Below are 26,606 nucleotides of genomic sequence, written 5' to 3' on the forward strand. Positions count from 1 at the left end.
TTGTTTAGGATTTTTCTGTTTGTTTTTGGTTGGTTGGGTGTTTTTGGATAGTCTTATTTTCACAGGATTGTACCACAACTGTCACCACACTTATGTCATTAGAGTGAAAATACAACAGAAGTAAATATCACTTATTATGTCAAGAGACAAGCATCCCAGGGTCACTGACTGTCTCTCTTTGTCATTATCCCCTGTGTGAGAAAATGGAGACTATCAGATAATGCAGCCAGCGGGAGGGCAACAAAAGAGAGAGAAATTGAATGTGTGTCGCTTCCAAAGCTGTTTGTCATTAGCAATTTTGTTCTGATTTAAAGGACAAACTGTCCACCCCTTTTAAACCTCAGAGATTAATTTTCAGTTATTTGTAGGGTCAAAGTCTCTTCACATGATTTAACTGTCTGTCCAACAGATTCAGTTAGGCATTCAAGCTTTGTACTTCAAACTAAACAGTGCACTATATTATTTATTCCAGTTTGGCGTAAATAAGTATGGATTACCTTATGCAAACCATTCTAAAGTTGTTAGCTGCTTTACAGTACCAAGAGCTTTGACAGCAGCCAGACCCAGAGAATGGGCATGCTCCCTGCTCTTTTAGTATGATCTGAGACTTGAGTATACGTGGCCTGCATGGCTGCTCTACTACTGTCTTTATGCTCATTGGTAAATGCACAATATTGGTTTTAATCTACAGAAAAAAGTATTAATTACTCCCGCTCTAAGATTAAATTGCACAAATAATTAATGCAGAAAAATATTATCCAGGAGCAACAGTCTTTATCCATTATTGTAATTACAGAGCATTAGGGAAAAATTTGCTGTATTTGACCAGCAAGTTTCCAGACCATGTTTTTATCTTCTAAACTTATGTTTCAGTAAAAGGAAAATGCTAGTAGAAAATTTACTTTGAAAGTAAATATTAAATAACTGAATTTGTATATTTGATTCCACTTTGAATAAATTGTAACTTCTGCTCATAACTTCTGCTTTTAATTGTAACATTAATACACAGGTATTATTCTTATCAGATTTCTTTAGTTGTTTAAAATTAAAAACTTTTAAAAATAAACCCCATTAAGGATTTTCTTGACTATGCTTAGCTTTTCCTCAGCTCTTCTTGAAACACAAAAGATCAGAAAGATCAGCCTTAATAATCTTGCCATACAGCTCCTAGTAAAATGCATTTTATATTAAAATTAAGCAATAGTAAAAATTATCAAGATGTCTATTATGAATGCTTCTGTATGCAGACTCATTAACCTAAGTTAAATTAATAGAACAAGACAAAATGTAACCATGACCATTGACCGCTTGCAAAGTTCCCTAGTGACTTTTTGGTATCTTATGCCAGTCATTTCAAAAATTCCATTTTAAGACCACACAAAAGGCTCATTTCATGAGTGATTTTTTTTTTTAAATCATGTCTCATAGAACTTCTTTTTCCATAACCAGTAATATTTTCTGATGCATTTTGTGAAAATAATTATTGTAATCCTTTCCTCTAATAACAATGAAGAGAAATCTCCCATAGAAAGACATACACCCTAATGTTTATATTTAGTGATTACCTTCTTTGACAATTTAGCTGCTATCTGTAGAAGCAAAAATCAATACTTTATTTCTTCTGCAGAGCAATATCGGCTACTTTGCAATCTCCACATGTTTGCACATAAATATTCTTGAAGGCAAACTAAATCAATTAACATTTGTAGCTGTCCATCCAGTCCCTTTGCAAAACATATTATGCACTTAGGATGAATTCAGTGTAAATCATCATCCTAGCCACACAATTAAATACTATAAGCTTCCTTAACCCTCAGCTCAGACTTTCCTAATCTCTGAAAGAAAGCAATGCCAGATGGCCATGAACAACTGTTAAGAATCAGAGGGACACAGAGAAATACCTGAAGCTCTCAGTAATTCAGTGGAGAAACACCTTCTGTTCCAACTTACTGTTAAGCTCCACTTAGACAAATTTGCTTTCTACAAATCATAGGTGATTCTTCCAGGTTAACTGATACACATGCTAGTAATTTTCTAAAGCTGTATTTTCTTGCCCTGAACCAAATTCACAGACAGTGAATTTTTGCTACAACCCTTGGTCAGTTATCACAGCAACAGCAAGTACAAAGTGCAGAGAGAATCCACTGACTACTGCACTTCTCCATCACTTGAAACATACAATTGTACTTAAGTATCTGTGGGTACACATTAAAATAAGTAAAATACATTGTATGTAAAAATAATGTGTGTAATATGTAATATTCACATATAATTAGTTGTCAATCTGTATGAGTTAGCTGCAAGGCTGAAAGAGGAGTGGAGCTCATTGGCCCATGAGGCACAGATTAGACCCCATTTCTCTGCCTCAAGAAGAAATGATGGAAAAAGGTTCCTCTTTTCCTACAGAAGAACATCCTCCTGTAAGCCAACACAAAGAATCAGTCCAAACAATCATGCCCAGCATGCTGGGATGCCAAAGGGCACCTCCAGTGTTCATTTTCAGAGGAAGCATCTCACAAGCACCATTTTATATGGCAACAGGGTCGATGTGTCTCCTCATCTCTGAAGACCAGGAGCCTCATTCTGCTTTAAATTACAGTTCAGGAAATTTCATGTTTAAAAGTGAAGCTTCTCTTTTTAAAAATAAATCACCTTGCATTGTAAAAGATGATAGTCCCTGCTCAAGAGCAGGCCACAGCTTCATGTTTTTGGACTTGGGTTTCTTAACAGAAATTCAGAAGGAAGCAGTGAGAACAGGCAAACCTGGGAATGGAAAAAGTAGGTTAAGAAGAAAGATAGGACTGAAGGAGCAGGGAGTGCTTCAGGGCAGGGCAGGAGCAAAGTGCACTGGCAGAGCTGTGTGGGGAGTCCAGTGCTGGGCTAGCAGGAGGGTTCAGGGCAGGAGTGCGAGTTGTTGGAGGTGCACAGCATCAGCTAGGAGCACAGAGTCAAACATTCACAACCTCTCGGATATATTCATGATGGAACCAGTGGAGGTTCCAAGTATGAAGCCAGATGTGGCAAACTACAGAAAACATATAGTGTAGTGTGCTTCATTCTAGTTGCATTCCCAGGAATCAAAGGATGATGTTGTTCATTTGAATGTCTCAAACAATAAAGCAGCACAGTCAAAAAAAGAAAAAAAAGAATACAGCAAAACTGGAAGAATGCATGGGAACATCATTCTGGCTTGCAAAATTGAGGATAAGACAGCTACTGTTAAGAAGGGAGGACTTCTGAGCAATTTAAATCAGGCTGAAGGATCACATGTCTGTTGTAAACTACTTTAAAAAGAACCTGACATCTTGCATTTAGTATTTTTTAATAATCTCTCAGATTCACCAGGCCAGAGCATTATTTTCATTCTGAATAGCATAGTTCACATTTTAAAAAAAGGCATTTTTAGAATATTGGCTAGTGATGTGGTGATAAAGTTTAGTAACAGAAACAAAAGTGATATAAGCCTTACAACAAAAGACATGGTAAGGAGAGTGTGAAGGGGATTAGGAGAAAAGGGTAAGAACTGAAGAAGCACAGGACACTAGAGAACTGTTCCAGATGGTAGGCTAGTTTTAACCTAAGCAGCAATGTGTTTGTACAAAAGTCCAGTGGGAGCTGAGCAGACAGAGATGAGCACACAGATGAAGTCTGAAATGTTCTTGTGAGTTCAAGGAATGGGAAAAAAAGGACTCTGAAGGTCTGATGCAGAGTCAAGAAAATTGCTGCTTGGGAAGAAGAAAAAAAACAAAGAAAGATGTTGCATCTAAGGAGGTGAGGAGTAAGAGACACCTACATAACAGATCACAGAGGACATGAGTAATGAGACCAGATAAAAACTTTTCTAAAACTAGTCACCACATAAATATATGAAAAAAAAATAGTTCAAGGTGTCAAAGTAATGCAGCACTGAGTCAGATAGCCAGTTTGATATTCATATGGTGTGGTTAAAATTATTTATTCCAAAATTACATATGGCAACTGTCTAGTAGGGTATGTGTACAGAAAAGGAAAAAAAAATTAAAATCATAAGTGAACTTTGATCAGATGTTCTTCAGTGATCAGTTCTATCTTTCTATTTCAGTAAGATGCCACAAGTTGAGTAATTTCAGTCTAGCATTTCAGTCTATTACTGATAAAAGCTCACTGTTGCGTGAGCGGTTCAACACTGTACCAAATCTCCCATTAACTCTTGCTCTTAGAGGTTATTTCAGTAAGTGGGTCAAGATAAACAGACAACCAGCTAGTAAGGCTTCTAATTTGAACAATGATATCTGTACACCAGAGGTAGCTATTTGAACTGGACTGCTAATGCCCCTTTTTCCAAAATAAACCCCAGGATGGTGTTTTCATTTATTTATGAAGCTTACTGTATGTTTCTGGATCACAACCATGAATGGTTTTGTTCACGTGCCCAAGCTTTGTAACCACCAGGAAAAAAGTGACCTTTGCTTTCAAACTAAGCAAACCTTTTCATATTGGGTTATATTCATGAATACTCAGTACTCAATGAGCCTGTGATTTCCTTAAAAATACTGTACTGAAGGATGCTTAGCTGGCAGAAGACTTAACATTTTCTCCCTTCCCTGTTGTGACAATACTTTGCTCTAAGTAGCCATTACGCTTTTAACTTGCTGGCTGAAACATTCATTGCTGCAACTCCTCACACCTCCTGGCTGATGGAGGAAAATCAATTTTGATCCCTGAGAAGCAAGTGCAAGTCTCCAACTTCACACACCAATGTGTACAATTGCAGCTGAAACTGAACCCATATTAAATCACCATTCCAGGCATTTTACATTTATGCTGAGACCATAAGAGGTTAGAACATACATGATTTACTGTTTTTAATTGGAGAAATGGGACAGAACTTCCTTCAAATGAAAAAAGCACTTTGTCAAATGAAGTTTACACAAAGGAAATGAGATTTATAGTGACAATGAAAATATACTTTAAAAATTAACCTTAAGCTTTTTTCAAAACAAGTATTACAACAGAATGCAACAATCCAGCCACTGCAGGATTTTAATGCTACAATAATTCTGGTCTTCCTTAAAGGGCAACAATTCTGCCCTTTCTTAGATAACCCAGTTGAAAGCACATTAGAATAGCAAGTCTGAGCAATCAGAAGCCAAACTACAGCAATCAGGTAGCAATAAAGATACAGAAAGCATGTGTATTTCCCAATAGACACAAGTTTAACAATGAAAATATTCCAAGCAGGTATGAGAGAGAGGGAGGGGAGGAGAGAACTTACAGTACTGCTTCAAAGATGCACTATACACATAATGCAGCAGTACAGGATACACTACCAGATGAAGGCAACTGAAAAGGCAGTACTCACCCAAAATATTAAATTGAAAAGGAACATCATGTATTTCAAACAACACAGGCAGCCTCTTGCCATGTTGCACTTCTTAAATTCTAAAAGGAAAACAAAGGATAGATCCAGGTAAAAGACCACGTATTTGCTGCCTTTGGGTGCACTGTATTTTTCACTTTTTACGCCAGTTCCAGTCCCAGCGCCGGTCCCGGTTCCGACCCCAGTGTGGCTCTGTGTGCGTGATCCAGTTGTACCATAGAAAGCTCCTGCAGTAAAACCTCGACCAAATTGCCTCCCTGAGGTAGAAGGTTTAGCAAAATCTGAGTCTTTGCTATCCAAAGATGGACTCCGGTGAATTGAAGAATCCTCACTACTTGACTTCTCCATGATCTCTCTTTTCACAGTTGTCAGATTTAATGTATAGCATCTCTCAGCATTAAATGCAGTGCCTTGCAAATGCCACAGTGCGCTAAGAGCTGTCTGTGCTTTGCTTCTCTTTTTCTTCGTACATAAATCAGATAATCACTGCAGAATTTATTCACTGCATTGTTGCTGGGTTTATTTTTTATAGCAATGAAAGCTGAACTCTGTCTGTCTGAAGCATGGATTTATACATTAATATCCCGTGCAAGAGCACACTCATGATTTATCTTGATGAATCAGTTATGCAGAACTTTGATTTTTATTAAAAAGAGCCATAAGCTCTTTCTCTGCACTCCTAGTCTACAGTCCTCTAATCTATAGGCAGCAGATGGTCCTTGCATCCATTTCCAAAAAGCTTCTGCAGTACACCTGGGAGACTCTCCTCGAGCCAGAGCACTTTCCTTGCTCTCAGCTTCCCTCTCTGTGTCTCTCTGACTCTCTCTCACACGCTGTCTTTTTTCTTTCCACCCATTTGCAGTGTCTCATTCAGTAACCCGCTACCGGAGCGCACTCTGTGTTTCACTGCTGTTGCCGTGAAATCATCAGCAACTGCAACCACTGGGCATTTCCCACAGAAATCCCTGACCTAACTATCGAGTAATAAATCCGCCCTCCTGCTTGCCCCTCCCCTCTGCTTTCCATCGGGCCAGTTAGCAGAAGCCTTCTCCTCCAGGACACGCCTCCATGACATAATATCTTTAATAGGATTAGAATTACTCTTGACTATACAAGTGCACAACAGAAAATCTCTTTAAATGTCAAGTACTGTTTAGCTGTTTATGCGCTAGAACCGTTAGGCAGTGATATTCCTTCGATGCAATAAAATACAGAAAAAGTATGGATTAGATAGACAGGTGCTAACCTCTCTCTGCTCATTAACAGTCACTTACATTTTTTTCTGGCTTAAACAAATCCCACGGGACAAGCAATGAGAATAGGCTAGCACCCAGCATACACTGCTTAGGCACACATCTCAGCTGTACGTGCACATAATGCAGCACCATCACCTGTGATATAATTAACTAGACAGAGCGGCTGCCTCTTACGAGGTCATCATTTAATTCTTAAAACTCCCCAAATGTAAGGGGATCTGAGCCTGCAGCTCTTTGCACGCTATTTAACAAGTACATCAGAGATTCCTGTTGTGCACAGCAATAAGCCATCTTACATCACAGGTTGTCTGTGAACTAGAAACACTGACCCAAATGCCACATTTCTTTTCCACAGAGGAGTGCAACATGCCTGCTAGGACTCTGAAACAGGGAGGGCACGACTGTGCACGTGTGCCTGCGCATATGCATGCAAGTGCCTGGAGGGGAGGAAGAGAAGCACTTCAGGTCACTACTCCCCATACTTCCAAATTTGTCATTTTGTCATAAGCACAAAAGCAGCACACCAATGGCGCAAAGTGCTATAGCAGACTTAAAATGCAGGTTATTCTTTTCTCTCTGTAAAGAAAGAAACCACAGTAGGAGGCCCCTGTGGAGGAAATACGGCTACCAGGAAAAGCAAAATTTTATGCAATTTTCAGCTGACCCCTCCACATGCGCATTAAAATGCACTGTTCATGGTTATCTCCAGTATCTTTGAAAAAAGACAATGTAACATTTATTCAATCTTGCATATCTATGGCCAAAAGCCTCTAAGGATTCTGTAACTTTTATGTAACAACATCAGAATCAACACCCTAAAGCAGTGCTGTACCTTTCTTGACAGCCTTTTTTCTGCTAAAAGATCCCTCCATCAATAAAGTACATTAAATACCCAGTATTTGGATGTGTAACATCTCTCTCACCTTTTCTGCTCTAAAGTAAGATTTTAACAACAGGCAGGTCCAAGCCCATATCAACAATGTTTGTTCACTTTGCTTTTCAAAAGTAATTTCAAAGCTCCCTGCATCAGATGTGTCTGTCAGATTGACGACAACAGGATGACTACTCAGCACTGTGCGAACAGAAAAAGCTACACACAAAACTCCCAAGTAAAAAAAGATAAATTAGCCATGACCAAAGTAGAATGGGCATTTCTACACATGTCTAGTGCACATACGGACTTCACCATAAGCAGTTATCAAGCAGCAACCTTCTCAGCAAAATACATGGAAGCAACTTGCAGGTCACAGCCAGATACCTGCCTCAAACACCAGAGCCTGCAGGATAACTCACACTGGAACACAAGGCAAATGTCTGAGTATGAATTTAGAAGACTCTTCTTCTGTTTGAAATTCACTTACTGGAAGTGTAAAGTTGTACCACTGCAAACCAATGCTGCAGCTAGATATTTTCAGCGGTATTCACTTGTCATACAAAACTGAGCTCTCAGCCAAAAAATTGTGAGAACACACAAGTACTTTAAAGCATTTTTAGCTTTTTAGTTTTTCCACCCTTTGGTTTGCCATAAAATTTACACTGACTTAGACTAGCTACAGAAAAAAAAAATTGCTGTGCACTTGTGAAAATTAGCGCAATATAAATATTTGCCTTCCCATTGAAAGTACATGACAAAAATAATTAATCCGCCCTCCTCAAGGTTAAAAAAATTGAAAGAATATTCTGTAATAAGCAAAAAATTTTCACAAATACTCTCATAGTTTGTAAATAGTGGAAACTTTCTACTGGTGGTTAGGAAAAAAAAAAGCAAACCAACTATACCTCCAACCTTTTTTTTTTCCAAGTTTTCATTATTAGAACTTAATGAAGTTTTCCTGTTTTCTATTTTTACCTCCAAATACTGCAAAATACTGGTTTACTGCACCATTACCTCTAATGTACCTTCCATTAAGAGATCTTCATCATCGGTCTACAGCACAGTTTGTACTTCAGAACAGTCCCAAGCAAAGACACACGTAAAGTCAACAGACAGCTTAAAAATCCAGACCTGAGCAACGAGCAGTTGGGAAAACACGGCTCCAGATCAGCCTCTCCTCCTGCTGTGTAGCAAGAAAACATATGACTCTCTTATGGTTATGCTGTGGCCACCAGGGAGACTTTACAAGCCTCAGTAACCTTCAGCCACTCGAATTTGCAGCCATGGTGTACCTTTACAGATTAGAAGCCACTTCCTGGTGCTGCAACTCCAACTCAGTGCTCAGGTACTCAGTTAATAAACCACACAGGGCTGCTTACTTGCTGAAAAAATAGATGGTGAAAAAGCTGTAACAGTCCATCCAGCTGTGTTTTGACCAGCCTCTGCACTCAACTCTGCCTCTGACTGAGACTTCAGCAGAAGGTGTTGCTGCGTGGCAACAGCACCTTTCAGGGTCCCACTCAACAGCACAACCTCAGCGTGAGGACAAACACATTTTGCTTCACTACAGATCTTAACTCTGTTTAGTAATCAGGGCATGAAAAACATTCAAAAGCTCACTCTGTACTTCATTAATGTTTGATTACTGAATCACAGAATTTTGTTGCTGAGTGATGCCTTCACATCAAGAAAATAATTTCAGTCCCACGTGTATATGCCTGGGACAAGGCAATAAACAATCCTTTGCATTTAAATGGCTCTTCCAAATATTAAGGGTAAAAATGTAGGCCACTTTCAGATAGCAGGTATGAAAACTGATGTCATGATTCAATTAATGGGTGAAGCCAAAAAGTGGAAAGGAAGAATATTATTAATATGGTCAAAAAGCATAGGCTGGCTCTCCTACTGAAACTGATTTATTTGGCTCCCTCCTGGGAATAGTCCACCATAGTCCCCAAAGCACACATCCCAGCATCTTCATTTCTTTGTGAATTTCACAATTTTTAAAAAATTATTTAATCTTTTTTGTCAACCTGTAGTTTAATCTCACCAGAGCCTCAGTGCCAATTACACCCAGCTACAGTGCTCCTGAACTCCTGTTTGTTTCTGCCCTCCTCAGCTGTTCTTGCACAACTGGCTTGAGGAATCGTGCTGCAAAACAGGAAAAGCTGACCAATTTATAAATATATTTATAAACACAGATTTTAAAACACCTAATACAGTTATAAAAGGTACCTCAGCAATATAGAAAAAAATGAACTTTTTTCCCCCTTTCAAAAGTCTCAAATAAATTTCACTTGACATTCCCCTTCAGTGAGATTGCTGACCCAGTGAGAGGGAGAGGGATTACAACAGGAAAGAACAGGAAAAAATACTGAAGGCTGAGCAAAAATATCTTAGGCTTTTTTTATGTCTCCCATGATTCCTGAAAATGAAATATGAAACTCTATGGGTTTTTTAAAAAGGAAAAACTCCAGTCACCATGGTACACAAGCCATTTAACACCTCATTATATATTTTATCTTGCAATTTCTATTAGGTAGGATAATGCTACTGTCACTATTTTAAATATGGAGAATTCGAGGACCAAGATGTTTGCTGAGGATGAATAGGAAACTGCTGGCAGAGAAGCAAACCAAATCTGTGCCTCACACATCCTCAGCTAGCTCACTAACCACTGCACCATTCTCAAATTAATTATTTTTCAAATCACGAGTTTTAGTAATGCTGCCCCATGACTTCAGAACAATACTGAGCCCTGCAGAGAGATGAACAAATGCATATGCTACCAAGTGTTGAAAGGATATGGTTCTTAAATTCAGTCTTTTCTTTCGAATTGTATTGACCAGGAACTTAATTTTACAAGCCTTCCTCAGGGTACATTAGATAGGCAAAGAACAGAGATTGCTGGGTATAAACTCAGTGATTACATCTTTCCAGTCACTGCTCTGAATCCTGGAAGTCCATGAGAAGGAGATAAGGAACAAAAGTTGAAAATAACAGCTTACAACTGGCATAAAGTTGCATACAGCTGGAAGCTCAGATTAAAATAAACACCAAACCAACACTGATCATGGAATAAGCTTAAAGGGAAAAGAATGTCCAAAGAATAGAACTGAGATTAGGATCACATGAGAGACAAAACCATGGGGTTCTCAGGTCTTCCATGCTCTTGGTTTCATGCCAAAAAGTTTACAGACCCCAGCAAGTTAAAATGCCTGGAGTTCTGAGGTCTTCCAATGCTGCAGAATTTATAACCAAAAACCTGGATGCTCTGACAGCTGTAATGCACATCCTGGGGCCTGCCAATCTCCAGCTTGGATGTTGTAAATCCAAAGTATTCTGCCGACCATGGGATTGGACAAAAACAAGGTAGATTTCAAGCGCAACTTTGTGTGGTAGACAAGTTTTGAAATCTGCCTATGTTTCTTAGATCCAAATAGCCCAAACCATATTTCACCTTTGACATACAATCATTTTCCACTAAGAGAAGTATTTCATTAGAAACAGACAGAACTACTGTAACTTCAGCTTTGGAGTCTCCAATCACTGATCATAGCTTCACACATTATTTAGAGCCCATATGAACAGCTTGTTTGATACAAATGCTAAAAAAGAATCACTACCAAGTGTTCAGAGAAGAGTGGAATGCACACTTAGTTTCCCTACTAGCATGAGGAGCAGCCATTTCTCTTATGGTCAGAAAACCACCATTTCCTTTGGCACTTAGTGGACAGACAGCTGATGGAGGGGGGAGATTGGATTCATTAAGAAACAGGCTTACTCACAGCTGGTGCCTGTGACCTGACCAGCAAACAATTCCAATGTTTTGTGAGAGGCAACAACCTCATGCCCTTCTCTCTTCACATTCTAGCACAACTAAAAGCATCCAAAAGGCATCACCTGATCCTCAATTCCTCCTGCAGAAGAAAGCCAGCTCCAGAGGCCAGGTAAAAGGATCTGGAATAGGTAGATATGCATACAGCATAAGCTGGAAGGAAAATCAGGGTGCTCAGATGGATTTTCGGAGGCTGAACTCCATGTTCTGGGACTCCACCTAGTATTGGCATGGCTGAAGAAAAGGAGGGCTTGCAGAGAGACAGGAGTGAGACAGCACTCTGGGATGCAGGAACTTTGTGAAGGAGCACCCCTGAGGAGGCACTGAGTTTGAGATCTGTGGGTAAAGAATCTTTTCTTACAGACAGAGGAATTGAGTGTCTAGGCACCTCAATCCAACACCCACCTCCATTAGTCCTGAATTCACCAAGAGAAATTATACTTCTTGACATTGTTACTGGAAAGGAAATGAATTAATCTGTTTCTATGACAAAAACAAGAGTACAGCAGCTTCTGGTTGCCTCTGATGAGTAACACTCCTTGCCTCCCTAGGGTAAAGAGGTAAAAAAAGGTAAAATCTCTTTGAATGGCCTAAATTAATACTTACTAGTTTATATTAATATATCCCAGTGAGACAAGTTTATCCTTCTAATATGGGGTCCTCACTGACTGGATGACCAAGAAAACAAGATCCTGTTGTAAGACTTTCCACTGAGCCAAACACTCAGTGTCATTTGGTCCCTGAGATTTCCACTAAAAATCATTTATTGGTAATAATGTGCATGTGGCTGAGACTTCTCATTTAGGATTTCACACCAGGGACAGAATAAGATTCTGTCTCCAAATTGTATAGAGAAATTAGCTGTAAATCATGTCAGGAACCTTAACCCACAGTGGTCAATTACAGATGATGAGGTGATACGCTAATGCACAGGAGATGTGGGGCATGCAGATTAAAATGCAATATGAGGTCCAAAAGCTAAGAAATTTTTATTATGTCACACCTTTGGTGTGTTGTCCCAGTTGTTCCTCAGGGGCTCTCAGATTGAGCAAAAAGAATGTCTGAGTTTCCAAAACAACAGAAAAACAGAAGAGAAAACGGAAATCCTGCTACCAATGTTTAAGCTTTTAAATCAAAACATTTGCAATATATACAGGGATCTTCTGGGGTTTGGTTTTCACTTCACAAACATAATGAAATATGTTAGATCTGAAAGAAGCACTGTAAATACTATGTTAGACTACAATTCACCATTGTTAGTTTCACCTTTAAGAACTAAAATCCAGAGAGTCTATTTATTGTTTGTTTCTAAGAAATCTGGAAATCAGAGTCTCCTTGGGCTTGGCAGTGTGCATACGTAGAGAAAGTCAACCCGCACACAGTCTAATCTCCAAACAGAAAAACAGACATAAACAGCTGGCTCTGAGGGGGAAAAAAACCCACAAACTGGGTTTTTTTCCTGAGCTCCCAAAACTACCTTACCAATTCTCCCTCTAGCAGGTGAGAGAAAATAGGAAATATGAGGGCAAAAAGAACAGCATGTGCCCAAGCAGACAGGTCTATCCTACCAGGCAGCAGAGCTTAACAGATGCTTTCGAACAGTCTGTTTATGACTTTTAGCTTAAGAATCTGAATCCCTTTTAATTACAGGGTGTTTATCTCATCTTCCATAACAATGAATACATTTTTTCATCTCCATCAACAGTTAATCCTTAATTCTGCCAAGAACTTAACCTCAATATTTTAGGTCAGTGAGTTCCACAGACATGCATCATGTTAAAAAAACCCAGCATCTTCCTCTTATTCACTATCATAATTAAGCTTTCCAGCTCTATCCTCTGTCTGGATATTCATCCTCATCTCATAATTCATTAGTTTGTAATCCTCTATTACATTCTATGTTATTGTCCTTCATTAAACTAAGCACTTTTCAGCATGTCATGTTGTTGAAAATTCTCTGACTCCCTAATAATTTCAGTTAACCATCTTGGGCTTCTTTCTAATTGAGCTACGTTTCTACCATAATCTTTCCCAATCTGCTGATGAAAAGATCTCCTTTTTAAAGGACAAGAGTCAATGTTCAGATTCAAAATAAATTTAATCAATTCTGTTTCTATCAACATCTTAATGAAAGCGAAGTTACTCAGATTGAATAGACATTCTTCCATCATCCCCATTCTGCTTTTCTATTTCAGATTCAAATTTTGACTCTGAAAATTCAAAATTTGGCTCTGAAAATGTTGAACTTTTCCAAGCTTAACAGGAAAACACTTGTAGTTTAAATTTGTATCTTACCTGTAGAAGAAAGGGAGTTTTCTCACTACAGTGATATAAGTCTAATACTGATTCCTTGTAAAGTCACCAGGAAGACCACCCTCAAAAGAGGGAGTCTTTGTAAAGATGCTGACATAATCCAAATCAACTCTTGGCCATCCATTAATGTGTGGCACAAACTGCTGTCTCCATCCAGTACACACATTAAAAAAAAAAGTGTATGCAGGGAAATGTTGTTTACTTTGCATACAGAGAAAATAAGATTGAGGGCCCAGAAAGTCCTTCCAGAGTCAGGAAGGCAGCAGCATCACATCCTCGACACTACTGTGTGAGTAAACATCCCAAAACAGATCTCCAAAACCATGCTTTAAAAATTAAAGACCAAAAAAAGAAAGCAGGGGCGAGGAACTGAAACGGATTCTTCTTATTTAACAGCTATTTTTTGCAGAGGTAAAGTACATGGTCTGAGTGCTTCTCTTCCACTCCCACTTTAAATGACAGTTTAGGTTTTTACATCTCCTATATTGACTACAGATTAAAGAAAGCTAGCTAGATAGGCTTTTGCCTATCATGAGAGATGATATCCCTTATTTCTCTTGGCTGGTGCAGCAGGATTTCATTAATACAATAACTCTTGTAACTGTGTCCAACGTGTACAAGTCTCTTGAACAAAATCAGGTGGATTTTCTCTAACATCTGTTCCAAAGAGGCTATCTTTCACTAGCAGTCTGCTGTTTTGAATTAACTGACAGCTGGTGTCTATGTATTAGCAGAACTATTAAACTTAAAAACCAACAAATTGAAAAAACCCTCATACAAATGGCTCCATATGAAGAAAGAACCAAGAGAATGATGTAAGCATTCCTTTTTAAAAGGCAGCACACATCTCTGAAACCTGCTCAGTTATGCCATGAAGGAACATTTCTAAGCACATTCCTTTCACAAATGAATGAATTCCTTCATTGCTAAAATATTCCTTTTTTGGCACTTAAACACAAACAGGTGTCATTCCATGAATGGGGACATTTAAAACCACTGTGTCAGGGCTGGCAGAGACCCAGATGTCTTCAATGGGCAGCTACTCATCACCAGTGCAAGCCTCCAACCTCAGACTCACTGGAAGTGGCAGACTGAATGCCTTACTGCAGCATCATCACCTCACATGTCTGTGAGTTATCAAAAGGCTGTCTTCCAGCAGCATTTCCAACCAAAACCTAACCCCAAGTCCCACCTTCAGGTCAAAGAGGGACAGCTTCCAGAGAGGAGTCACACCACCAAATGAATTTATTAAGTATCTGCCCAGAGCCAGTGGCCTCACAAATGAAGCTAGCATCAGAGAGGGCTGACTTCATGTCACAGTACCAGGTTCTCCTGTGCTGGGCCCCCAGTGTGACTCTGGGTAGAAATGTCTGGAAACAAAGGTGGGGTCTAGTCTCTACAGCCATTCAGTCCTCAGTCTACTCCTGGCCCTTCCTGACCACAGTCTATCAACTGTGACACCAAGCTACATAGCCTAATAATTCCTATCACATAGCTCCTTTTTTCTTTCAAGGCAGATGTTTCTGAATCATAAGAAACAGATTTTGAGTAATTCAAGGTAAATGGATCATACCTTCACTGCCATTAACAGCACTTCTCAAGTTCTGATCAAAGCACTGCAGAACAGCCGCATTCCATCCTGCTGATTTGAGTTGGGTTCATTTCTATGCCTTTCAACAAACTTCCAAAACACCTAGCCTGAGCAAAGTTCACAGTCTCCTTCCTGTCTTGAAGCTCTTTAAATTTATAAAAATAGTCACATTTGACCATCTGTATCTGCCCTTGCAGTAAAGCTTATTTATCTTCACAATGAAGTTTCTAGCACGTTGTATGGCAACACTGTAGGATGTGGTCAACTTCAACATTTAAAATAGGATGTGCCTGTAACGTAGCAGTCATGCAATTAATGCTTTTTGCTTTGCCAACAACAGAGTCAGATTTAAATCCCAAGAGGAGGCAGATATTTTAGCCACCCTACTCATCTCACAAGAATGAGGCTAAATGGTTCTCATCTATTCTGCATGAGATACAAGAAAGGGTGTAATAATGAAAACAAGGTAACCCTCTTACTATAATCCAGCAGGTTTATGTAACACTACTGCTGTTCATGAGCTTTGTGATTGGTGTCAGCTCTTGTTATAAGGGTGTGAGAGACTTAAAAAGACAAAGGAGGAAAAGAAAGAAAAGGAGGGGAAAACCAGTTTGACATGACCCTGCCTGTCAAGTCACAAAAAGCTATCCAGCAGTTCAATTCCCTGACTTACAGTAGGAGCTACTTAACTTTTTACAGTACATTCATTAACAAGCTTTTGTAAAGGCAGACATATAATGGGAAAACACCATTTTTATGACCTTATCTGCATTATGGAGGACTCATTTACACTTGGAGAGAATGCTCTGTGCTAGCTGCAATACCAGACATTCAGAGCCTAATATGGGGCATAAAGAATGGATGCAAGCATGTTTGACTCTTTCCCAAAAGCCAAGCCCACATTCACTTCATTTTGAAAAAGTTTAATTGTATCATCAGTGTCTCTCAGAGATGAGAAAACCAAGATAGATACCCTTGATCAGCAGTCAGAAACTAAGAATGTTCCAAAAATTGCTCATGGAGGCATCTGAAAGGCAAAAAAAAAAAAAAAAAGAAAAGTCTTTTGTAGGGGGAAACTATTTGTGTCATTCAGTCTGCTCTGATCCGCTTAGGTGTGCCACAAGTATCCAGCAGCTATTGTATGAAATATCAATTGGCCTTTAGAAGCTGCACTTCATAAATTCATCACAGGCAGATATTTTCCATTTACAAATTAATTGGGATGCTGGCATTTTATTTCAGAAGGAACCAACATGATGTTTCACGCTCTGCTCTGCAGACTGGTTCAGGGGAATCTATCAAAAATACACGGCCATAGATGCTTAGCAAATGGTGTGCATCCAGATGGGGTTTTAAACAACATGAATGAAACTAAAGGCTTGCAAAATCACCATGTCTATAAAACAGATACATGCAGGTGTGGACATGAGTGCCCCCAAAATGAAAAATTCCCTGGATTTTATCCAGCTGATTGGTTCTTCTCCTGTATTATTTTTCTCATATACTCATTTCTTATGTTGCACTTGTCCCTTTCCCACCAAACATTTGCTCAGAAGTAACAGAAATTCTCTCAAGCCACCCAGACACTTTTCAGAAGAGTTTTATGAACTCAATCTCATCCCATACCTGAAACACAACTTTTCTAAATTGAGCGTATCTCACTCCTTCCTCCCCCACTTCTGTGCCAATGGTTTTATTACAGGCCTGTCGTGTATAATACTTTGTGTTTCTATTCCAACAGCATGGAAGCTGTTATATTAAACGTTCATCAGTAATGGGGCTCCTCCCTTCTACAAGCTGAAGCAAAGAAATTTGGTCAATAAAATCATGAAAAGATTCTGCAGGTTTGTCACTTCCAGAAGAAACACAGTACTTGAAAACACACAAGATTCCAACCCAACCTGACTGCATGAACTGCACTCTGAAATCCCATGTTTCTAGTATTCCAAGGATTGCTAGATTAAGTCATCTCAGTTCCCTGTGTTTTTTACTTTTAAATCAACTTGAATGCTTTCTGCCCCACACATTGAAAAATTCTGGAAACTGTAATATGGTAAGTTAAAAAAAAAAAGAGAAGAAAAAAATTTCCTCTCACTCCCTGAGAGGTACACCACTGGAAATGAGGTTCAAAGGAAACAAAAAGCAACAAAACCTTAATCAACAGAATCAAGACTTATGGGTCTCTGAACATACAAAGGGAACAGAGCTGATTAGTTGCAAGGTGAAGTTTCTCTTTACAGGTAATATTTTTCCAAGCAGAATGATGCTTTGCACCTGTCCTGTAATTAGATGCCAGGCTTATGTATTATGCTTAAAGAAATAAGACTAAGAAAGTGTCTTGATCTTTTCAAAGTTCAGTGCCTCCCAAAGAGTGCCTATAGCTGTTCTATAGCACTTTTTGGTCCTTTAATACAGGTATCTCACTTTTGTGCCTACCTACTCCATCTGCTGTGTTTGTCTCTATCAAATATCAATGATATCTGAGTCTGAAAGACTGAATCAATACCAAGCTGTAGGCAGGAAGCGGGGAGTGGGGAATAATGAATTCTTCCCTAAAAAGTGTTCCCTAACAAATTGTTCCCAGGCACCAGAGCCTTCAAAGTGTCTATCACAGAGATATCTTCATGCATTTTAAGCATCCCTCATATTAAGGATCCAGTTATTTTTATTTTAATATAAAGAACAAATGCTCAGAAGCCAAATATTCTGAAACATATTTCTACAGTGTCCTGCATTCTCAAGCACTGAAAAGAAAACCCTCAGACTACTGAAGGCCTGACATGGCAGACTGCAACAAAGTTCTGTCAACCAGATTCTCTCTCAGATTTCACAGGCTGGTCACCCAGTAGCTCTTATGCATAATCTGTAAACCACATTTTTAAAGCAACTGGAGACCCTTGAAAATGAAAAAAACAGATACACATTTTTGACACACATCTCTCAATACTGTGAAAACTTAAAGCATTGACTTCTGTTATAGAAGAGAAAAGGTATGTGCTTAGGGACAGAATTCCAAATTAAGATACCCTCAAGAGATGCTATATGCTGTTCTGAAATAAAACTTCCACCTCATAAAATGTTAATATTAGGGCTTTAGGCAGACATTAAGGTCAGGACAGATGTGCTGCCTAACATGTACAACACTCTCACTTTCCAGAAGGCCAATAAATGCCTTTCAGTAACTAAAAAGCAGTTACAGAAGATGGTGGTACTTTGTTCACAAGTATGCATGTTGGCAAGTCAAGCAATAGAAAGAGGTTGCTCAGGAGAGAAGTTGACCTGGATGTAAGTGAAAAAAAAAATTCAATGGGAGAGCAATTAAACACTGGAACAGACTGCTTAGAGAGATGTTAGAATCTCCCTTACCGGAAATAGTCAAGACAGCTTGACAGGGGCCTGCATAACTGGAACTGGGGCCCTGCTTTCAATAGAAGGTTGCACCACGCGCTCTCCAGCATCTCCTTTCATCCTAGACTTTGCTGAGATTCTAACATTTTGTTCTAAGATCCAAAACTCAGACTGTGAAAGACTGACACAGAACTTCTTGGAGTAGCAGTGACTTGAACTACAGTTGCACACTGTGAAAAACTGGCAAACTGAAACTGCAATCCCAGTGATGAGGTGGGGGAAAAAGAGATGTTTCTTCTCAGTAGCTAGATTTGACAAATTAGGAACATCCTCATCCTATCAACTGGGTATCTGCAGATCATAAAGCCTGTCTGATCTGTGACTTAATTTGGTAGTTATCCCTTCAAATCTGTTAACTACTGTCTTCTTTTAACAGCAGAAATTTCTTCTTTAGCAGAAGAAACCACACAACAAATTCCAGTCTTTCCCATCACCATGCCCTGGTGGTTTTTTTTTTTTTCATACTGGAGTGTGAATTCCTTACAAGAGTGCATTTGTCAGAATGAAGGACCTTCCCCAAGGAAAGGAATGTAATTCATTTGCAAAAAGCAGGGATTAGTAATTATTTAAAGGCAATCCATCTGCCCCTAGACATATACCAGCCACACAGATGAAGGGCTGGTTTAATCTCTTCAAGAGTAAAATTCTGTAAGATCCCAAATTAAACTATTTACATGGGAGAAGAAAGCTTAATCCTTGAGCACAGAGATGGTGGAGTTTCTTTTGGTGTTGCCACTATGTCATGAGAGTGGAAAGCTATTTAAAGACACTGACCTGACAAGCTGGTACAGTTTTAGATGCATCCATTTAAATTAAAAAAAAAAAAAGGCAAAATGATGATACATCTGGCCATATACCCCAATAACTGCTTTATTGTTAGAGCTTTTAACAGTTGTGGACAGTCTTGCCATGGAGGTGACCTCACCCTAGATGTTTCATTTTGCATACATGGTGCATTATTTTCCTTGGGATTTTGAAGGATTATGAGTCATATTGTATCTAACCTTTTTGAAATGAACTGTTCTAAGGGCAAACATTAGCATATGAAAACATTTCCTCACAGTGTTTTGCTTCCTTTGCTGTGCTATATCACAAGGAACATAATATATGAAGAAGGCAGACAAATATGGTTTTGATCCTGGGGTGCTAATAATGCTAAAGAGCTATTTTGATGGAACTGCTGAAAGAGCTAAAATATTTTTAACTTCCCTACTTCCAATACTCATGTAACTATAAAACACAATTAATTTTGATGATGAAGTTAGAGAATCCTAGGCACATACTTCCAAAGTGTTGTACATTCCTTTCATTCTTATAGAATCTAAAGGATTTTTATAACCTGACATGATTTATCTTTTTGAGGGTCATCTGGGTAGCCATGCAGGTTGTCAACAGGATTTCTTCCCATCGCAAGTGACCATATTCTATGTTAAAGTAGCATTGTCTGCTGTAACTCCAAGGAAAAAACTTGCTACATCTGAAATACCCAGGATACCATTCCTACGGATTTAAAAAGTAATAAGCAATTCTACTGCTCCTAATAGGATCAGATATCCCTGAGATTTTCAGAAGTGTTATTTCAGCATGTCAGTACAGTTAAGTAGACACATAAGACTGCTATAAGAGTTAAAGGGGATGAACATACAGAAAATTAGATTAATTTTTTAAGCTCCAGAAGAAATAGGGACACTGATAAACTTAAGTCATTTAGTGGTCAATTCTAGTTTATCCTGGCAGCCTCTGTCTCCACACTTAATAAAAAAAAAAAAATTCCCTCTTAGCTATAAATGAAGTTGCAACATGGCAACAGTAACAGATCCTGGCAACTCTTTCTGCCCCAAATCATGTAACTTGCTCTCACTCTGGATTTCTAAGGAAGTAAGATTTATGCATCCAGACTGTCTCCAGTGAAACCTGAGGGAAGGGAGCAGGCAGGGTGCTGTACAAGGCCTGGAAACCCAAGCCAATGCTCAGCAGCATGTGTTTGGAGTATCAATAGCAGCAAGGCAGAGCAGTGTGTGAGCCTGACCTGGAGTTTGCATGAAGGATGGGCACACACACACGGCTGGGTTCGCATTCTGCACAGCTTCTTACCCTGCACAGCCCTGTCACAGGGGCACAGGGGGGATCCTGCAGTCTGGGCAAGGCACAAGGGGAAGAAGGGAGAGGTCTGTAATGAGCTCAACCATCCAAAAGAAAATCAGAACTCATTCATTCTGCTCTTGGCAGAACTGTAAACAGTAACAGACAGAATTGGAGCTGGGCAGTCACACCTTCAGTGTGTGGAGTAGCCTCAAGCACACATCACAACATCAGCAAAACGTGAATTTCTGCTCAGCGTACTCTGCCCTTCAAGCCCCATGACCTGGACAAGGGCTTAAAGTGGCCCTACATAGAGGAAGGAGCAAGGCTGAGTGCCCTGCTCGAAAGGGGTTCTAGGACCACAGCTGCCATTTTCAGCATTACAGACTGGCCTCTCTTTTCAATGCTTCTCTCCCCACTTTAGGATATGTTTAGGATATGTGCTCCAGATAGCACATACTCTCCTGATTTAACAGTCCTCCAAGTTTAATATAATTTTATTTTCTCTTTATGTGTCTAAACCCATCGCCCCCTTATTTTTCTGCTCCGAGGCTCACAATTCCCAGTTTGTTTTCAAAGCTCATTAAGAGAATTTTCTCTCTCCCTCTGTCATATCATTAACAGAAATGTTACAAAACTCCAGTCTAACTCCCAACCTACATAACCATTGCACTACTGCTGATAATCAGCTCCTGTTTATATTTCACCCAACTTTTTTCTTCCTACCCAAGCAAATTTCAATTAATCTTCATGTTAGAAAGTAAACATATACCTACTTCCCTCTTGATTCCCTAAAATCATTAATTTTGCAATTCTATCAAAAAAAGCAATTACATTGTCTGGCAAGATTTATTCTTTATGAACTCATGTTGTTATTGCTTACAATTCTGTCACCCTGCAGACTATGAGTTTGCATCCTCTTTTAATATCAGGCCCATTATTTTACCAGTGGTTATACTTTCAGGACAGTAATTGCTAAGAAAAACCTTGGCTTTCTTTTGAAGGTCAACATTATAGTTTCCAGTCCTCACTCATACTGACATTTCATTTTAGCTACCATCTCACAAAAACAGTAATCACACAATAGTGGCACAGCAAGAAAGCTCACAAACTATTTAAACTGAGGGGTAAGAAAGAGGGAAAATTCAACCTTTTTTTTCACATACTCCCTTCATCACTCTTTGACATAAAATGAAATTTTAACAGTCAGCCTTCTGCTACAATAAAACATTCAGGGATACTGTTTGGACTTACAGAATGATGCAGGGTAAAAGGGACCCCGTGAGATCACCTAGTCCAACCCCATGGTCAAAGCAGAGCAAGCTTCAAAGCTGTATCATATTACTTAAGACCTTGTCCAGCAGAATTTGGAGAACTTCCAAGGTTGGTGATTCCACAGCTTCCTAGAACAACCTCTTCCCACAGCAGCACCCCCCAGGAAAAACTTTTTTCCTAATCTCCATTTGGGACTTACAGAAGCACCGATCATGACCACTGGCTCTTGTCCTCCCTGAGGATTTCTGAGAAGAACCTGACTGTCTTCTCTACATCCTAAGTAAAGTAAGGTTATGAAAATCAGCCAGTTCTTCCAGCTAAATCAGTCCAGCTACCTACATCTTCTCAACAGCATGTGGTCCAGACCCTTCGGAATCTCCTTGTGGCCCTTCACTGCATTTGCTTGTCAGCATCAACCTGGTACTGGGAAGACCAGCCCTGGGTACAGCCTGGTGTGGCCTCATGAGCACTGAGCATCAGGAAACAGAGATGTTCTCTTCCCCGTTGCTATTGTAAGGCATCTGACTGCATTTTCTCAATCTCAGTCTTCCAGGTTTTCTCGCAGTGGTAACTTTTAATATTGACTTTCCTTGCACTCTATGCAGAGGATTTCTAATCATACTGAAAATCCAACCTTTGAATTGATGCATTCAGTGAAGCTGGTCTTTAATACACCAAATTACAGAATTTGCACTTGATCTCTACATGCCTCTGTATGCTTTTAACTAGTTTTCTACCATCAAGCAAGCAACAACTGAGCAGACTGAAAAGCAGCTTGATAAAGTGGGTAATACATGGAGGGGAAGACATTTGACCAAAGCCTTGTATTTGTACCCCAGTGCTAGAGAAGCAAAGACAGGGCAGTGGCAGACAGAATCATCAGCACCCAGTGAGCATAAGCTGACTTGCAAGTCGCAAAGGTGGAAATAGCTGCCAAGGAGAGTGACAGAGAGAAGGGCTGCAACAAACAGGCCAGGTAAGGGAAGATAGATAGGAATTCAGACCTGAAATTTCCTAGGAATGCAAAAACCTGCAACAGGACAAAAACCAATAGTGTAAGGTGCAAACAGGGTTGTTATGCCTCAGGGAAAGCAGCACAAGAGGGAGAAAAGGGCAGGGCAGACAGCAGCATGCAGCTGTAGCAGTTCAGAAGGTTCACATTTTACTAAGCCAGGAAGTGGTAAAAACACACAAAACTGGAAGATCTTCCCATATGTATCCTTAAAGCCCAGCAAGATCAAGCTTTACCTTGGCTGAACTTTTAAATATTTTCTGTGCTGCTCTTCATATTAGATTGGGAAAGAGATTTCTCAATACTGGCCATATCACAAGGACAAGGGAAGGCAGAGAAGACAAATGAGTGAAGATGGTCTGTGTTTTCTGGTTTTTTATGCTCTTTCACAAACCAAGAAAAAACAAAGTTAGTGGTCTCCTGGTACACAGCACAGACCAATGGCTCCAGTGGCAATGAAAAATAATAAATAATGGGGCAGTTCTGGACAGGAGACCAAAAAGGGACATATGCATTGTACAGATCTTTTGCTTTTCAATTTCAGTTCAAGGATTTGTCTCAAGACATATATGGCAGCCTCTGCTTTCCATTCTGCTTTAATAGTGATGTCCTGATGAACACAGAATAGTTCTGTTATAGTTGAGGAGTAACACAGACCAATTTTACTCTCAGGATATTTATTGCATTCATCTAGTGGCTTAATAGAGAAGCTGAAAAAACGAACAGTAAGAAAATAGGATGGCTTAAAACAATGTCTCTTTGCAAACATCTGAGAGCTATTATGAAACAAAGGTCTATATGCTACGCACATTACAATTTAAAGAAGTTCCTCTCTTGCAAGAGGCCAGCTGGTTGGGAAGCTGAGCAGAATATGGGTTCTGGCTCCAGGAGAAACAGAAATACAGAGTCTGACAGATGAGAGGGGAGTTCTTTGAGACCAAGAACCAAAGAAAGTGCTATCTAGCCCTGTGACTATTTCATCAAAAAAAGTATTACCTAGTGTAGTTTTGATTTTCTTCACTTCTGGAACTATCTAAGCTCTTGGAAAAGGAACAGGGCTCAGGTGCTATGGGACATCTGCAAATACTTCAAAAACATTTCCAGCACGGTTACACAATACAAGAAGTGCCCTTCTATGGTCAGCGACACACTGAGTTTTTATTTTGGAAAAACTGTGCAAGGAGGGTTTCTGTGCCAAACTTCACAGTGTGCCATCCATTGTTTTACATTCCAGCTTCACAGTTCAGGATCACCAGGTGAGTCACAATTTAAGCGGATGATACAAAATCACTAGAAGTTATTTTTAGATAAAGACACTTTTATCACTTTTCAGCATTTGTAACGGCATTCTGTATGCTCAGCAGAACCAGCTGTGTTCTTCTCTGCAGCCTGCATTCATAATTAGATTAGCCAAGCCATTTTATAAGGATGGAGTTTAGGCATCCATCTTAGAATTCAGGCACCGTGTGTCCTGGAAAAGTTTAGTGGAGACAGACCAAAGCTCTTATTCTACAGCAAGATGGAGAAAGGCCAATGAGAAGTGTCAAAAGAAGACTAAGACATGTAACTGCAAGCCTAGTCCCAGTTGCTAGCACTGGCAAACCTCTAAGAATATTGTGTTAATACTCATTTGTGTAAAAGATACCAAATTATTTGTGAACTTCTTTGCTCTCAAATGTCCACCAAAAAACCCCATGCACACCAAATCAACCCCATTTTCACCCATCCGCCTATCAACAATATTTAAATTTCAAATTTCCAGCTGTAAAGCTAGAAAGAGTAACAAGAACTTGCTAAGACTACCAAATCTGATAGCCCCACTAGGCAAGGCAATACAGGTTCATGTCCCCACATCCAGCCAGTAGCAAGGCCATGCACATGTTTCAAATGCACACACGCACTTATACAGAATATCACGGAATCACAGAAATGTTGAGGTTGAAAATGACCCTGAAGATGACTGAGTCCAACTATTAACCTGCCACTGCCAAGTCCACCACTAAACCATGTCCCTAAGTGCCACACCTACATATCTTTTAATTACCTCCAGGGATGGTGACTCAACCACTTTCCTGGGCAGCCTATTCCCCTACTGGACAACCCTTTCAGTGAAGAAATTTTTCCTAAAATTCAACCAATCTAAACGCCCCACAGGCACAACTTCACATAGATATAGACAGTAGGCTTGATCCTGAGCTACTCGCTGGCTGATCAGGAAGTAAGCTCATCAGAGTGAAATTTGTACTGTTTGCACACATACACAACATGGATCCCTCCAAATGCTGGCCTCAGATGCTTGGTCAGTCCAGTACCAAGGCCCTGGTCTCCACGGCTGCTGACGCAGGTGATACTCATGAGGCCTACAAAATCCCTCCTGTGGCTTGTGCTGTGATCCCTGGCCCCGGCTCTACTTGCTGGCACTTAGCCTAAATGCATACACAGGGAAAAGGAAGCACCTCACCCACAGGAACAGTCAGAAATAGAATAAGAATATAATATGAACTGCAGTGATTAGACACAGGGCATGGCCACGGAATTGAGTGGAACGGAATAGAATAGAATAGAATAGAATAGAATAGAATAGAATAGAATAGAATAGAATAGAATAGAATAGAATAGAATATTTCAGTCAGAAGGGACCTTTGGCAATCACCTAATCCAACTGCCTTACCTCTTCAGGGGTGACTGAAAGTTGAAGCATGTTATTACTCATGCTCCAAATGCCCTTTAAACACTGAGAGGATTAGGATATCAACCCCCTCTCTAGGAAGCCTGTTCCAGTGTCTGACCACCCTCTTGGAGAAGAAATGCTTCCTGATGTCAAGTCTAAACTTCCCCTAATGCAGCTTTGAAACATTCCCCCTCGTACTCTCACAGGATTCCAGGGAGAAGGGATCAGCACCTCCCTCTCCAATTGCTCCAATTCTCCAATTCTCCTCAGGGAGCTGCAGAGCAAGGGGGTCACCTCTCAGCCTCTCTTTTCTCCAAACTGGACAAACCCAGAGCCCTCAGCCACTCCTCCCAGGACACACCTTCCAGCCCCTTCACCAGCTTTGTTTCCCCCCTCTGCACACATTCAGAGACTTTCCCACCCCTCTGGAGTGGCGGTGCCCAGAGCTGCTCCCAGCACTCCGGGTGAGGCCACAGCAGCGCTGAGCACAGCTGGTGATGGATGATCCCCCCTCTGCCCGGCTGTGCTCTGTGTTTGATGCCCCCAGGACACGGTTCCTGCCCTCTGGGCTGCCCGGGCACGCCCTGCTGGCTCTCACTGAGCTGCTGCTGCCCCCAGCACCCCCAGGGCCCTCCCTGCAGGGCGCTCTGCAGACACTCCTGTCACAGGTTGTACTTGTGCCTGCAGTCACTCCATCCCAGGTGCAGGATCTGGCACTTGTTAAGTTTCATGCCAGGCATGATTGCAAATGAACTGACCAGTCTCTCATGTTGACTCATCTTGACAGGTTTTACACCCACACCATTGGCTGACCCCTCTCCTGTGACAGTCTAGGGAGAAGTCAGGTCAGGGTGTTCCCTTTGCAGTACTTTGGGTTGGCTGGGTTCTCTCACCTTCTGCACCTTTATGTTTATGACCCTTTTATCA

The 26,606-nt window shown here is 40.2% G+C and overlaps 1 protein-coding gene across 4 annotated transcripts in view; it reads right to left on the bottom strand.

Annotated features, from left to right (window-relative positions):
- Window positions 1–26,606, bottom strand: part of TSPAN9 (tetraspanin 9) — a 167,175-nt gene that overhangs the window by 84,906 nt on the left and 55,663 nt on the right. For 2 of the 4 annotated variants that reach the window (XM_066572248.1, XM_066572247.1), the window contains one exon: window positions 5,342–5,421. The exons of 1 other annotated variant lie outside the window; for it this stretch is intronic. In XM_066572248.1, the coding sequence (XP_066428345.1) occupies window positions 5,342–5,404 (63 nt within the window). In that variant the 5' untranslated portion in view covers window positions 5,405–5,421. Of the gene's footprint in view, window positions 1–5,341; window positions 6,278–26,606 lie in introns of those variants that run through there. One more of the 4 variants, XM_066572246.1, reaches the window with a different exon arrangement.

This window comes from Molothrus aeneus, chromosome 2, assembly GCF_037042795.1.
Source record: "Molothrus aeneus isolate 106 chromosome 2, BPBGC_Maene_1.0, whole genome shotgun sequence".
Classification (NCBI taxonomy): domain Eukaryota; kingdom Metazoa; phylum Chordata; class Aves; order Passeriformes; family Icteridae; genus Molothrus; species Molothrus aeneus.